Source organism: Maylandia zebra, unplaced genomic scaffold, assembly GCF_041146795.1.
Source record: "Maylandia zebra isolate NMK-2024a unplaced genomic scaffold, Mzebra_GT3a scaffold11, whole genome shotgun sequence".
In the NCBI taxonomy this organism is placed as follows: Eukaryota; Metazoa; Chordata; class Actinopteri; order Cichliformes; family Cichlidae; genus Maylandia; species Maylandia zebra.
The window spans coordinates 3,546,735-3,560,978 of NW_027490041.1; the positions used below are offsets into that span (position 1 = coordinate 3,546,735).

A 14,244-nucleotide genomic window follows, 5' to 3' on the forward strand; every position below is an offset into this window, starting at 1 on the left:
CAATAATGTATGTTACACTGATGCTACTGTAGAGACAGGGTCAACATCTCTATTTAAATATAATTAATATACAAAACACAATCAAAGTTATACATGAATTATTCATTATTTTTACTATTGATAAAATTCATGTATACTAATCAAAGTTATACATGAGTAACGACATTATTAATAATGATTAATAATAATAATTCTAATGCCAACATGATGACTGTTCATAGCTCCTGCTTTGAAATACTGAACTTAAACATTGACCTGATGAAAGATCACAATTCACAGTGGCCCACTGTCAGAATCATTCTGAATATAAACTCATCGAGTTCATCTGAACCTTTCTCAAATGTGCTGTGAATAAATGCTGCTGCAAGCCACTGTGGGAAAGCTGTGTTATTATCATGGAAACATCTGTGACACATTCACAGAGGACGAGGACACAAAGGGACGACACGCAGAGGCTGTGTTAAAGTCAAAAATCCAAATCTTTAGTCCTAAACAGGCAGTGGTTACAAACAGGAAGACGAGCAGTCCATTAAACAGTCTACAGGGTCAAACATACAGAGAATTCAAACAGCTATTAAAAACAAATAACTGGACACTGAAAAACTTCAGTGATGTGTGAGGCACCAAAGGGAAGCAGCTGAGTATATTCAATGAATTCTCTTCAAATACAAAGACAGAAACTCCTACAGGCAGCATGCAAACTGAGCAGGATACACAAAGATCAGAGATTACAAAAGAAATCAGATTTCAAACTTACTGAGAGCAAGGCCTCTGTTACAAATCTGTCTAATAGAAAAACATGCTGTACAGATACAATACGCTCAGTGTTCATGGTCATTTAAAAACTGGCTCTACCTGAACCACTTCAATATTTTATGAAGTCACTGAGTCGACCATTTCTACAGTTTGTTTCCTTCATTGCAGTTAGAGTGCGGCTGGTAAGGATGAAAACACACACAGAGCGTAAATTGTCTTTGTTAGTAACAAACGTCAGCAAAGAAAAGACAAAACACACAAACACTCTCATGATATTCATGAATCATTAGAAAGCATCCAAACATTCTGCTCGTGGACTTTTACAGTCTTATTTGCACTCGCTCATCTTCATAATCATCCTGATCAATACATGACAGGGGAGGCTTTGAGGTAGGCGGGGCTCTCTGCTGATGTCAGCATGAAAGGCAGGACCAGCGTCTGCCACATGTTGGTGAAACATCACAGTACACTGGCGTGGTTTCCTTTCCAGATGTTGGACGTTTGACACTTCAACGTTGAGGCCAACAAGAAGACACAGTTTTGGGTGGGGTTGCTGCAGGGTTTCTAACTGAGCAAAAGCAGAAGCACACAGACCAACAGGGATCAGATGCTGAGTGTTAGAGGAACATCTGTGCTGATCACTGAATGCTGCTGTGCTCTCTTGTTGAAGTTGGCTGGTGGGACAGTCTAATAGTGATATCCTGCCCATCGGAGGAACACTTTGAAAAACACATGCAATACTTTGTTTGTATTACAGTCACAGTTTATGTTATTTTTGTCCTTTAAAAGTGTTGCTGTACTATAAAGTCCTATAATTTGAGGCTAAAATGGCTCAGAGAGTCTCTCTCTCAGAGGATCTCCTTTGAAAGTGGAGACGGCTTTATCCGCTGATCCACGTCACTTTACCTGGATGTTTTCTTTGAAGCTGGATGAAGACTCCTCTCCCTCACTCCTGCTGCAGCTGTGTGGTCCAGTTGGCCTCTGAGGTCACAGTCAACATCTGTAGCAGAAGAGGGGAAATAAAAGTCCAGGTTACCAAAACTGGGAGCTTTTCCAAAATAGAGCGTAACTGGACTTTTTCAGCCTTACAGGCAGATAGTCGTCTGAAGCTGCAGCTTTTTCTTTTGAGCTTTTTCCAATCTCTGCTCTCGGCTTTCTTTGAGAACATGTCTGCTTTCTTGGCATGGGTCTGTCTGCTGTTGGTGAAGAGACTAAATCCACATACTCGCTACTAAGATCTCCTCAAGTAGTCTCAACCAGATTACAGTTTAAGAGTAACTGTCTCCTGAGAGTTTCACCTTGGGGAGATGCTGTCTTGCTACCATGCAATCATGAGCATTAATCTATGAGGTGAAAAAGTCATTTTAAAAGCTCCAGCCACAAGTTTTATTTCATCTGTGTTTTGGTCAGAGTCCCATCAGACCTCCAGAATGGTGTCAGAGTGTTTTCTATCCACGTGATGAGCACAGGCCTCAGGTCCAGACCTCCACGGGCACCATAGCCTCTTTGGAGCTAATAGGTGCAAGAAGGTTTTGTTGGGATAGGAACTGAAGAGGAAACTGACGAGGAAGGCAAGGATCTTCTTCAGCTCCTCCGAGCCGGGACCTCTTTGTGTAGGCCAGCATTGGCCAGGTAGCCCTCCAGCATCGCTGGATGGCCGACAGTGGAAAACCTAGAGGAGTAGGAGAGAAACAGCAGCTTGGAGCATGTCTTTATACTGTTTAGTTTTTAGAGCCACAGACTTTCTTTTAATGTCATTGTTCAGGATCTATGACTGATTATGTATTTATTGTATTCCTCCATGACTGTGTGACAGCAAGTGGAAAAAACCAGCTTCACCTTTGTTGATATGCTTGTAATTTTAATATTGATTAAATGGCCCATGAAATAATAGAAAGCTCATATATGAAAATGTATTTTAAGAAGTAAAATGTTAATCTGAGTACAAAGGAGTACACTCACCTTCTGGTAGATGGAGGTGTAGCGAGCGCTGGTGAACATCCAGGCCTCCTCGTAGAACTGATCACTGATTGGATCCAAAACATCGATGGAGGATCTGTGTAAGCGCTGAGGATCGTCCTGATGGACAGAACAGAAGGAGAGTGAGACAAGTGAAGATATACTAAACAACACTGTGACATGAACTGAGCCACACACAGTTTGATTCACAGGTGATTGACACATTATTTGACCACGAGCAATCTTTTCTGGTTTGACGCCATCTTTGTAGCCAGAAACCAGCTCTCTCCTCGGCTTCCTCCACTACACGCTTCCCCCACGCCAGTCTCCTCCGTCACTATAAAGGGGAGAGTCATGAGCTCCATCACCCTCACCTGTGCCGTCCAACGTCCCGCCACCAGCCTCCACTGCAGCAGGCCAGAGACCACACCCCTGCCGCAATAAGTAAAAGTATATCCTTGCTGTACCCTTAATGCTAAATGTGCTAAATTAACCGCTGCCTTTGCCCCTTTGGGATTATTCTTATGTCACTGGGATGTTGACCTTTGACCTTCACATTAGAGAGATGGGCAGACATAATTAGTGTATGAATTTTAAAGTAACAGGTAATAAAGAGAGTGCAGCAAATGTAGTCAGGTTTATTACTCTGTATCACACATGAGTGCCCGAGGGAGGCGGGGCTGACTGGGGAGACACAGGAAACAGAGAGACAGGGCTGACTCGACATGAAACGATGAAACGTGGGACACGGGAACAGAAACTAAACACAGGCTGAAATGAACACTGAGGGAGGGAGAACTAAGATTACTGAGAGCCTGATAAATAAGAAGAACAAAAAGCAAAAAAAACAAGAGTCAAAGAAAACCAAAAACACAAAGCATTGGGCCAGGACCCACTGCTGTGACATTTATATGTGATAAAAACATTAAAAACTGCTCAGATGTTGAAATCTTTCTACGTATACTTTAGGTTCAGCTCTCCAGCCTGGCATTTGGTTAAGCATGATTCAAACATTTGATTTTGTTTAACTGGTTTTAATTATAGTTACTTTTTGTGAACATTTGTTGCAGCATTTAAAAATACATCATTTATTTTCAAACTTTTATTTGATTTAGAGCATCATAATTGACCAACGTAAATGTTTTAATTTCATATAAAATAACTGAAGCAGTGAACTAAATATCTGAAATCTTTCCTTCCTTAAAAGTTATAATCCTACTTAAGTTATAGTGCAAACGCTTAAGCAACAAATATACTTGATGCTAATTAATTAATATTTCCCTTTGATGTTGCAACTATGCAGTCACTTCTGTCTTTAAACAAAATAATATTTTCCAGTTACAGAAATCATAAAGTCCAAACTAAAGTGCTACTGTTGCTATATGCATTTTATATAAATCATCTATGATGGTCCTGACATGAAGGAAGAGAAAGTTACAGGTTGCATCCTTTGACTTTGTCTCCGTGCCTTTGGGCCATTTTCAGAAGGACAGATGTTTCTGTTCAATTCTTAAATCAATGTTTTCAAACACAAACACTATTTTAAAGCTTCTAGAGAGTAAAATATTCATGATAATTATAATAACAATAATAAAAACAAAAGCTCTCAGATCCATCAAACCAAGCAGCAGAAAGAACAATAACTGAAGAGAAAACTTTAACCTTGTAGACTTCATTATGTTCCAGCTGCTCTACAGACGCTGTGACCTCGAACTTAAGCAGGTCGTAACGTATGTGCAGCTCAATAACTTCATAATCAGACCCTGTGGTATTTAGGCAGCAGAACAACTAAGAATAACAACTACAAATAATGTTTTTAGGTTTCTGTTGTACTGCAAGGTTCTGTACAGGAGAACCAAACCAAGAGCAAATATTACGTCTCATTTACACCTGAGCACGAAGAGCCATCAACATTTAGCAAATTGAATCATCTTTGTTTAGATGCAAGAAGAATCATATAGAAATGAAAAAGTAGAAATAGAAATCCAGAGCAAAGATATCCTCTAATTCAGCGTAGCACATGTGCAGCTGCTGCGATTCACGTAAGCATTCGGCTCGTCGCTGTTGCAGATTTTTCTCTCGCTGTTCTGGCTCACAGCGCTGCAAACACAAAAATAAATATCCCCAAAGGTGTGAAAGGGAGCTAATTAGTAAGAGTATTGTTACTCTCCGCAGGAGTAGTCCAGCAGTAGAAATCAGTCCAATAACAAGGTGTGTAACATCTAGCAGGGTGACAAAAAAACCCAGGGTAACTTCTAAGGACCTCAACGTCTCTCTCACATTGTGTTTTTTAAACATGCTTCCATTTGTCACTTCAGTCTTTACTCTGAAATACAGGAAGAGAAATCATGGCTGAAACAATTTCTCATGAATCCAGGGGTGTGGTCCAACAGTCAGTTTGGTGAGGAAGGTTCCTAACTACATTGTTCCCTCGCTCACCTGGAGACCGCTGGAAGCACTGTGAGAATCATGTTCTTTGATTTCAGAATCAGAATCAGAATCGTGTTTATTGGCCAAGTATATGTGCAGACACATACAGGGAATTTGGTTCCGGTAGATGGTGGCTCTCAAGCACAGCGATGTAAATCTCACACACACAAGTGTCTATATATACACATTACACATACATACACAAAGCTATGTAAACTAACTATAAATAACTAATCTAAACTTATATACATAAAATACAGAAATGAATGAGGTGGAATGAATACTACAAATGTACATAAGGTGCAGTTGCAGTCTGGCAGTGGGAGCAGTGTGACAGGTCAACTGTTAAGAAGGGAGATGGCGAGGGGAAAGAAGCTGTTCCTGTGTCGGGTGGTCCTGGTCTGCAGGCTTCTGTACCGTCTGCCAGAGGGCAGCAGATCAAAAAGTCTGTGTGCAGGGTGTGAGGGGTCTGCGATGATTTTCCCTGCCCGTTTCCTGGTTCTTGAGAGGTACAGATCCTGGATGGAGGGCAGGGGGGCGCTGATGATCCTTTCTGCTGCTCGTACAGTCCGCTGCAGTCTGCTCCTGTCCTGTTTAGTGGCTGCTCCATACCAGACTGTGATGGAGGAGCACAGGACAGACTCAATGACCGCAGTGTAGAACTGGATCAGCAGCTCCTGTGGAAGACTGTACTTCCCCAGTTGTCTCAGGAAGTACATCCTCTGCTGGGTCTTTTTGAGGATGGAGTTGATGTTGGTCTCCCACTTCAGGTCCTGGGAGATGGTTGTACCCAGGAACTTGAAGGTCTTCACAGTTGACACAGGGCTGTCTGATATGGTGAGGGGGAGCAGAGTTGAGGGATGTCTCCTGAAGTCCGCTGTCATCTCTACAGTCTTAAGAGTGTTCAGCTCCAGATTGTGCTGTCTGCACCAGAGTACCAGCCGCACAACTTCCTGCCGGTATGCAGACTCATCACCATCTTGAATGAGGCCAATGACAGTGGTGTCATCTGCAAACTTTAGGAGTTTGACAGCCGAGTTCTTGGAGGTGCAGTCGTTAGTGTAGAGGGAGAACAGTAGTGGTGAGAGGACACATCCTTGAAGGGCACCAATACTGAGGGACCGGGTTTCAGAGGTGCCTTCCAGTGCCTTCAACACCATTCTTCCCTCGGTTCTGAAGGACAAGCTGGAGAACTCTGGAGTGGACCATCACCTCACTACCTGGATCCTGGACTACCTCACCGACCGACCACAGTATGTGAGGACTCAGGGCTGTGTGTCGGACAGGGTCGTCTGCAGTACGGGGGCCCCACAGGGAACGGTTCTGGCTCCTGTCATGGTTCGGATTTTGAGGAAGAGACTACGACTGCATGGTCTCAGTAGATGTCAGAATAGTGATTTTTATTATACATATGTACATATGGGGAAGATGAGCATCACAAGCCTTTTGAGCCGATCTCCCCCGAACAACCACGTCACAAGGTTTTTATTACAATGATGACGTCAAGTCACATGATAAGTATCAGTCAGTTCTCAGAACTCAGAAAGTTCCCCCTATATGGCCTCCAGATGTTTCCACTCAGTCCAGCACTCAGAGAAAACCAGTGTGTGTGGTGTGTATATCTATTGTAAGTGTGTGTGTGTCAATCAGGGACCATGTAGGGACCATGTCCTGAGACGCCCTCACAGTTAGATATTACTGGAAATGATAACAGTTTGGGCCTGTTCAGAGAGTTTACCTAATATGGACATGAACTGCTAGTTTTTAGAGAAAAACAAGTGTGTATTACATTGTGCACTTTGTGAAAGTATATCTATCAGAAAACTGTCCTCAGACGACCCTCCTATTCTTATTAAGTGTGTATGTAAACGTGCATGTGTTATACAAGTGCGTGCATGTAGTTACAGGCCGGCATACGTGCAGAACTGAACATAGAACTAAGGCAGGGTCCAACAGGACCCACAGGCTTCTGAGTGGTTACAGAACTGTGAAACAGCTTTAAGCAAATAACAAGAATAGTACAGAACAACAGTAGACTGATTAAAGTACTGATAATCTGTGTAGATTAATATTCTAGTCAAAGTAACCTAGATGTGATTCAAAGATTATTCTGTCAACTGGTTCAACAATGGTAAATGATTAATGATTGATACTTCTGATTATAACTGTGATCATAAGAATACAAAATAAAATATCTCCTGGTCACACTCCGTTCCTCTTCACCATCTACACTGCAGACTTCTCCCACAATTCCACCCAGTGCTTCCTGCAGAAGTTCTCTGATGACTCTGCAATAGTCGGCCTCATCACTGATGGGGACGACAAGGAGTACAGAGGTCTGACCCAAGACTTTGTGGACTGGTGCCAGCTGAACTACCTCCAGATCAACGCCAGTAAAACCAAGGAACTGGTGGTAGACTTCCGCAGGCACAAGCATTCTCCACTGCAACCACTGAACATCCAAGGTATGGACATTGAGGCTGTGGACAGTTACAGGTACCTTGGTGTTCATCTGAACAATAGACTGGACTGGACTCATAACTCAGACGCCCTCTACAGGAAAGGGCAGAGCAGGCTGTACCTGCTGCGGAGACTCAGGTCTTTTGGAGTGGAGGGCCCACTCCTGAAGACCTTCTATGACTCTGTGGTGGCTTCTGCTATCTTTTATGGTGTGGTCTGCTGGGGCGGCAGCATCTCTGCTGGGGACAGGAAGAGACTGAACAGGGTGATCCGAAGGGCCAGCTCTGTTCTAGGATGCCCTCTGGACCCAGTGGAGGTGGTGAGTGACAGGAGAACGGCGGCTAAGCTGTCATCCCTGTTGGACAACATCTCCCACCCCATGCAGCAGACTGTGACAGCACTGAGCAGCTCCTTCAGTGGGAGACTGCGGCACCCACGGTGTGGGACGAAGAGATTTCGCAGGTCTTTCCTCCCCACTGCTGTCAGACTCCACAATAAAGACTTTAACTGAACAAACACACACATCCACACATGTGCAATAATACTAAGTGCAATAATCCTTTCTGTCATCGTTGTATTTTTACTCAGTTGTATATAGCATTTGTATTCTATTTTTATCTTATTGTATATTTTTATTCTATTTTATTCTACTGTATATAGTATATTATTTTTATTCTATTCTGTACAGTTGTGTACTGTATTTATTCTTATTGTATTCTAATTTTTGCGTCATAACTTTTGCACTGTCCACTTCCTGCTGTGACAAAACAAATTTCCCACGTGTGGGACTAATAAAGGTTATCTTATCTTAACTGAGAGAAGTGACCCAGAAGTATCTGTGTAGCAGCCACAATGAATCAAGATCATGAGCTTTATTAACTGATCAAAGTCTCTTCTTTCATCTTCTGTATCATTCAGTTTGCATTGGTAATGCCCATTATTGTAATGCTTTTTTAAGACGAGCAAAACTTTATTTCACTTTGGGTTAGCTGGGATAAGTGATGGATGGAGGGAATTTTACTTCAGCCACAGAAATCCTAAACAGGAAGGAGGAGCAGAGTTACAGTGGATCACTATCCAGCAGGGAAACAAGGTTTATTTCAATTTCTTGGCCATGAGTGAGATTTACTGAGTGGGCAAATTAGGGAGACGACACCATCAGATCCCGAGCCCTCCATGTGTTAATCAAGAGACGGCTGCTGTGCTACATCCATAAATAATGAATAAATTAGGAGCTAAAGCTGAAAGGACAGTTTATTTGTACCATCTTCACGTGAACACATTCAAGAACATCACAGATGAAGAAACATTAAAAACTTCCACACTACATAAAGCAAGAAAAATAGTTTTTCTTTCAGGTGGTTTCAGAAAAACAGAAACATCAAACATCTCCAAGACTCTCTTTGAAAGAACTAAAAACCTTTGTTCTCATGGTCCAATCATGAGCGAACTCCCCGATGAAGCCTTGTGTGCTAAAACATGTCAGAGTTTTAAAGGTTAAACATGAGTTTCCAAAACGTTTTGCTGGAGAACAATGAACTATTTGACTGAGTTTCAATCATTTACAGACGAGCAAAACCAGGACAGAGAAAAAAGGACAAAACTGACTCAGTAAAAAACAGAAAAGAAGATCCCATGTAGATCTGTATTATGTAGAAGTTCAGCCCAGCAACCAGTTCAGTTCAACACAAGTTTAAATGATTCTATCTGAACTCTGTGGAGCCTGATCTCAAGCTTTTTGAGTCTGACCAGAGGATCTTTCTGTGTCTTCAGATTCACTGTGATCCAGTGATGGGAGTGATTTCAGCCCTGAGTGATCGCGCTGATGTTTGCACAGAGCAGACAATGAGGTGAATGTTTGGGCACATTGGTAACAGTGAAACAGTTTATTAGTAACGTGGGATCGTTTGTGTGCAGAGTATGATCTGAGATTCCTGAAGCTCTTGTCACACTGGTCACAGCTGTAGTTTCCTTCCATGTGTGTACGTTCATGAATGTTACGACTACCTGACTGTGAGAAGCTTCTGTCACAGTGTCTGCACTTGTGTGGTTTCTCTCCTGTGTGGACTCGTTTGTGTGATTTAAGCTTCCATGCAGTGGTGAAGGATGACCCACACTGATCACAGAGGTGCTTTTTAACCCCACTGTGAATCAGTTCATGTTGTTTTAACTCACGTGGTGTGGTGAAGCTTCTCCCACATTCTTTGCAGTATTTCAGTTTGTCTCCAGTGTGTCTACGTTGATGTACTTTTAGGGTCTTTTGCCAACTGAAAGTTTTTCCACAGAGGTCACAATGAAAGTCTTTCCCACCACCACAGTGATGACAGGGTTGAGAACTGGATCCATCTGTGTCGCTCTGCTTCTAAACAAAGACACAAAGACAGTGTAAGTCAGTCCTTCAACATTTGTATCCTAGAACATCGCCTGAAATAAAGAGCATCTCTGCAGACGTCCAACTACATTTGACTGTTTCAGTTAACACACTCAGTTTACTGGGCTGCAATAACTACAATACTACCACCATAATACTACAGTAATACTAAAATCATAACTGAAAGGAAAATATGAATAATCACTCAGAGCTGCTTTTCCATGCAGTAGAATTGCTAACATGCTAACACAGTTTAATGAGCAGAGTTGTTCCAAACAGTCAGGCTAAAATGACAAGATAACAATATAAATACATACCTCACAGTAGCTGCACTTGTAGAGTCTCTTTCTGGTGTGGATCTGTTGGTGTTCTCTCAGGTAACGTGGAGATTTAAAAGTCTTCTCACACAGGTCACATTGATAAGGTCTCTCCTCAGTGTGGGTAAATATGTGTCGTTGTAAGTCTGCGTCTGTTGTAAAGTATTTGCCACACTGTTCACAGCAGTACACATCATGTCTGGTGTGAATGCGTAGGTGTATATTTCGGTTCCCTCTCTGGCTGAAAGTTTTTCCACAGATGTCACAGCTGTATGCCTTAATTCCAGAGTGGGTAACTAGATGCTTCTGTAAGTGGCTACTGCGAGTAAAAGCTCTACCACACTGATCACAGCTGTACGCTTTAACTCCACTGTGGATGAGTTGGTGTTGTTTTAGGGAATCCTTCAAGGAAAAAGACTTTCCACACAAGTCACAGCTGAACGGTCTCTCTCCAGTGTGGATGACCTGATGCCGTTTTAGTTTAGCCCTCACAGTAAAACCCTTCCCACACTCGTCACAGGTGTGTTTTTACTCTCCCTTTCTTCTTTGAGGTTTGTCGGCCTCCTGAGAGCGCTGACTTCTGGCTCCATGTTGGTCCTGCAGTGACAGAGATACAAACAGAGGCAGTGAGTGAAATGCAGTCGTGGAACAAACTCAACCTTCAAACTCCATTAACACTGGTTTTAAACCTGAAGGTGGAGCGTGGCACCAAACACCTTAAAGGTCTCTCATCCCCACCTGCTGGTAGTTCTAACACATTACATCCAACCTGCTGTTAAAGATAATTCATGACTGTTCAAACACTAAAATCATGCCCATCCCTCCTGATTGTACACACACACACACACACACACACACACACACACACACACAATTTTATAATTTAGATTATTTTGTTGTTTCCTATTACATATTTCTATAATTTGTATAGATTTATACATAATTATTTAGTGATAATAAATCCTATGTTTGTTTATTCTAAAGGAACCCCGTTAGCTTCCACAACAGATGTTGCTCGTCTTCCGTCAAATACTCACATAAAATATTACACAATAAAGTGGATTCAAGATATCCACATAATTTCACTCTTACATCCACAGTGAGGTTTCACAATTGTTCAAATATAAGCAATCAATAATAATAATAATAATAATAATAATATCAATAACATTGAGGCACATTACACAAATTTCAAAAACAAATCATGTCTTACAATATTTACAACAACTAAAAGCTCTGTAAATCGGCTTTTAAGTCTTCATTGAAGTTTTGAATAATTCTCTAATTTTTTAAGGCAACTTATTCCACTTAAAAGTTGCTTTAAATGTAACAGTTTTACAAAACGTTACTTTTAACTCGAGCATTTACTAAATTGCAGCTTGTTGAAAACTGTGTAATATGATACAGACTGAGGGAGCCACTGCTGCACATCATCTGTGAGGCTTTGCAGCCCTGATGATCCACCAGGACAAACTCAGCAGTGTGTGAGGAAGAGGAGGAGGAAGAGCCAGCAGCAGCTGACAGATGGAGAGAATAGACAGACTGTTCCCTGTTTGTGAAGGACTGCTAGGAAAGTTTAACATAACTGTCTGTGCTGAATCAGTCTTATTAGGTAATGTTCAAATAATGTGATCATCCCAGTGTTTCCAGTGTGGGAGAAAGTACTCAGGGCCTTCAAGTTACACACTATGAAAGGCAGCAACAAGTTTAATGTTCAGAAACCTAAAGTCTGTATCAGCAGCAGAATGGAGCTAAAAATAAATGTTGGTTTCAGTTCTATGAAGCTTTGAGTATTTTGGATCAGTAGCTGCTGTGTTTGTTGCATCATATTGCTGTAACTGTTTATATGCTTTATATATTCTGAGCTAAGTTGATCTATAGTGTTACATCATATTCTATAAGGATGTTATGTGTTTGTAGACTTTCTGCCCAGTTTGACCCATTTAGCAGAAGTCAGCCTGTTTAAGGCTTTGATATCTATTCTGTGTGACTTACAGCAGTTATGACATGGTCTGATTTTCTCACCCAATAAAGGAATATTTCATATATCAGTCTACTCTTCATTCTATCAGACACAGTTATCACAGCTCCTACATTTGCTTTTTACACATATATGTAAGCATGGAGCCAAATGTAATAATGCCAACAATATAATAACTGTAATATTGGCCATATTATATTTACATTACCACAGTGAGAGGACTTTAGTCTCATGAACAACATCAGCTAATTGTTATTTACAGCTAATCTTAAACGACTGTTCAGCACAGAAATGAAGCCCAACAATCATGTTTCACAGTCCTGTGGTCTCAGCCTCAGATACTCATCAAATCACACAGAGCTCATGTAGAAACAAATGAACTAAATATGTTCTCCTTCATTTCTGTCAAACACAGCTGTATGAAACGTTTCCAGCTGTTAGTATCATGGTTGCTAGGCAACCTGGGCAGCGCGACGGAGGCTAGACGTCCCATTTCACGAGCCTACGAGCCTCGCACTTCAGCCTTAGCAGTCTTTGAGTACGCGGCCCTTGAGGACTTTAAAGCTGCAGAACCTGAATCGGGATACAGCCATGATGATCTCCAGCCTCGTGCTCGCCAACATTCTCACCTGAGTTAAGAAGACGATCACTGAAATTGTCTCAGCAGGTCCTTTGATGACAGCAATGAAATGCAGTGGTAAGGCTTTTTGGGGATTAAGTTCGCTTTCATGGCAAAGAAGGACGATGCAGTTCATCTGATCACTCCTCATAACATTCTGGAGTGCAGGCAAAATGCTATTATAAAAACTTAAGCAGCAACTTCTCCAGGTTCCAATATTTATGCAATTCTCAAACCTTTTGGCCACGACTGTATAACCTCTTCTGAAGTTTAGTGGATATTATACAGTACATGGTTATGCTCAGGATGTGTTGGCCAGTTTCCACTGGAAACGCCTTTTGATTAAACTGTCAGCGAGGAATTTGCATTTGCACTGTTACATTTTTATATAACTTTAATGCACATAAACAACAGCTGCTTGTTTCAGTGAAAATACATTGATGGGTTTTTAATAAAGTTGTGCAGCTGTAAAGTATTTTGTCTGGTGTCAATTCTATCGTCAGCTACATCGTTATGGCAAATGTTCAAATGTATATGGTGATAAATATCTTTGGTCATATGGTCCTGCTCTGTCTGTCACCTTCTGTGTTGAGCTCATTGTTTCCTCTGTAGTGGCTGAGCTGAGTCCAAGTAGCTGAAAATGTTCCTCTGCTGCTCCGTCAGACTCTCCTCCTCCTGCTTATTTAGCACTCACAGCATTTGTAGTTGCCTTCTGTGCAGGGGAAGTCCACGCACACTGTGTGGTACCGCCATCCGCAGAAGGTGCATTCAACCTCTGTAAGAGAAACGAGATTGTCTGAGACTGAAATGATATTCACTAAAGAAGTGGTGATTTGTAAACCTTCACATTTTGATCCGGGACGTACTCTGCATGAAAACAAGCGCTCACTCTTCCTGCTCAACAAATGACAAGGGCGGAGCCTTATACCACGTGATACAGAAGCTGTGCCGTGTGATGCTAAAATTAGCAGGGAAAAAACAACGGAGAGCACGTCAGGGATGACGAGAAAGTGACAGGAGAAAATCCGTCCCGGTCAACCACCCAAACATCAATAACGGGAACCTTATACAGCGCTTCCCTATACACGTCGAACTCCCGCAGGCACAAAGACATCACGGAGGCTATCACTTATCACCTGACCAAAGATATGTGTAACGGTCTTTTGCATTTGATGTTTGTTGCATTTGATATTTGTTAAGCTGTATGTCTGGATTTTGTTCCTTTGCGCCCTCTGGTGGTGAACTGTGTAGGGTACAGCTTTGCTGTTTGGGTCTCCACCCAGCCACTTTTCTTTTGCTAGCGCACATGGTGTCTGCATGCTGCAACTCACAGTTAGCTCCACACATGGAG

The 14,244-nt window shown here is 41.9% G+C and overlaps 1 protein-coding gene across 4 annotated transcripts; it reads right to left on the reverse strand.

Moving 5' to 3' along the window:
- Window positions 1-455: 455 nt before the first annotated feature.
- Window positions 456-13,506, reverse strand: LOC143415926 (phospholipase D1-like). Of its 4 annotated transcripts, none has more exons than XM_076881317.1 (4): window positions 2,719-3,162; window positions 2,180-2,428; window positions 1,663-1,756; window positions 456-1,320 (listed from the first exon to the last, which is right to left on the reverse strand). In XM_076881317.1, the coding sequence occupies exons 1-3, from the start codon at window positions 2,938-2,940 to the stop codon at window positions 1,703-1,705; spliced, it is 525 nt and encodes a 174-aa protein (XP_076737432.1). In that variant the 5' UTR covers window positions 2,941-3,162; the 3' UTR covers window positions 456-1,320; window positions 1,663-1,702. The 4 variants fall into 4 exon arrangements, 3 of the variants coding, with proteins under 3 accessions (XP_076737432.1, XP_076737431.1, XP_076737433.1); XM_076881316.1 differs by having other exon boundaries at window positions 456-1,324; XM_076881318.1 differs by lacking the exon at window positions 456-1,320 and adding an exon at window positions 13,474-13,506 and having other exon boundaries at window positions 1,490-1,756; window positions 2,719-2,835.
- Between the last annotated feature and the right edge of the window lie 738 nt (window positions 13,507-14,244).

What these genes read in the sequence shown, in the direction of transcription:
- LOC143415926 (XM_076881317.1), bottom strand. Translation starts at nt 2,940, where the DNA reads ATGTGTCAATCACCTGTGAATCAAACTGTGTGTGGCTCAGTTCATGTC. An exon ending in ACACCTCCATCTACCAGAAG is followed by an intron (nt 2,429 to 2,718) that starts GTGAGTGTACTC and finishes CTACTCCTCTAG; the next exon opens with GTTTTCCACTGTCGGCCATC. An exon ending in ACTCTGACACCATTCTGGAG is followed by an intron (nt 1,757 to 2,179) that starts GTCTGATGGGAC and finishes CTTCTGCTACAG; the next exon opens with ATGTTGACTGTGACCTCAGA.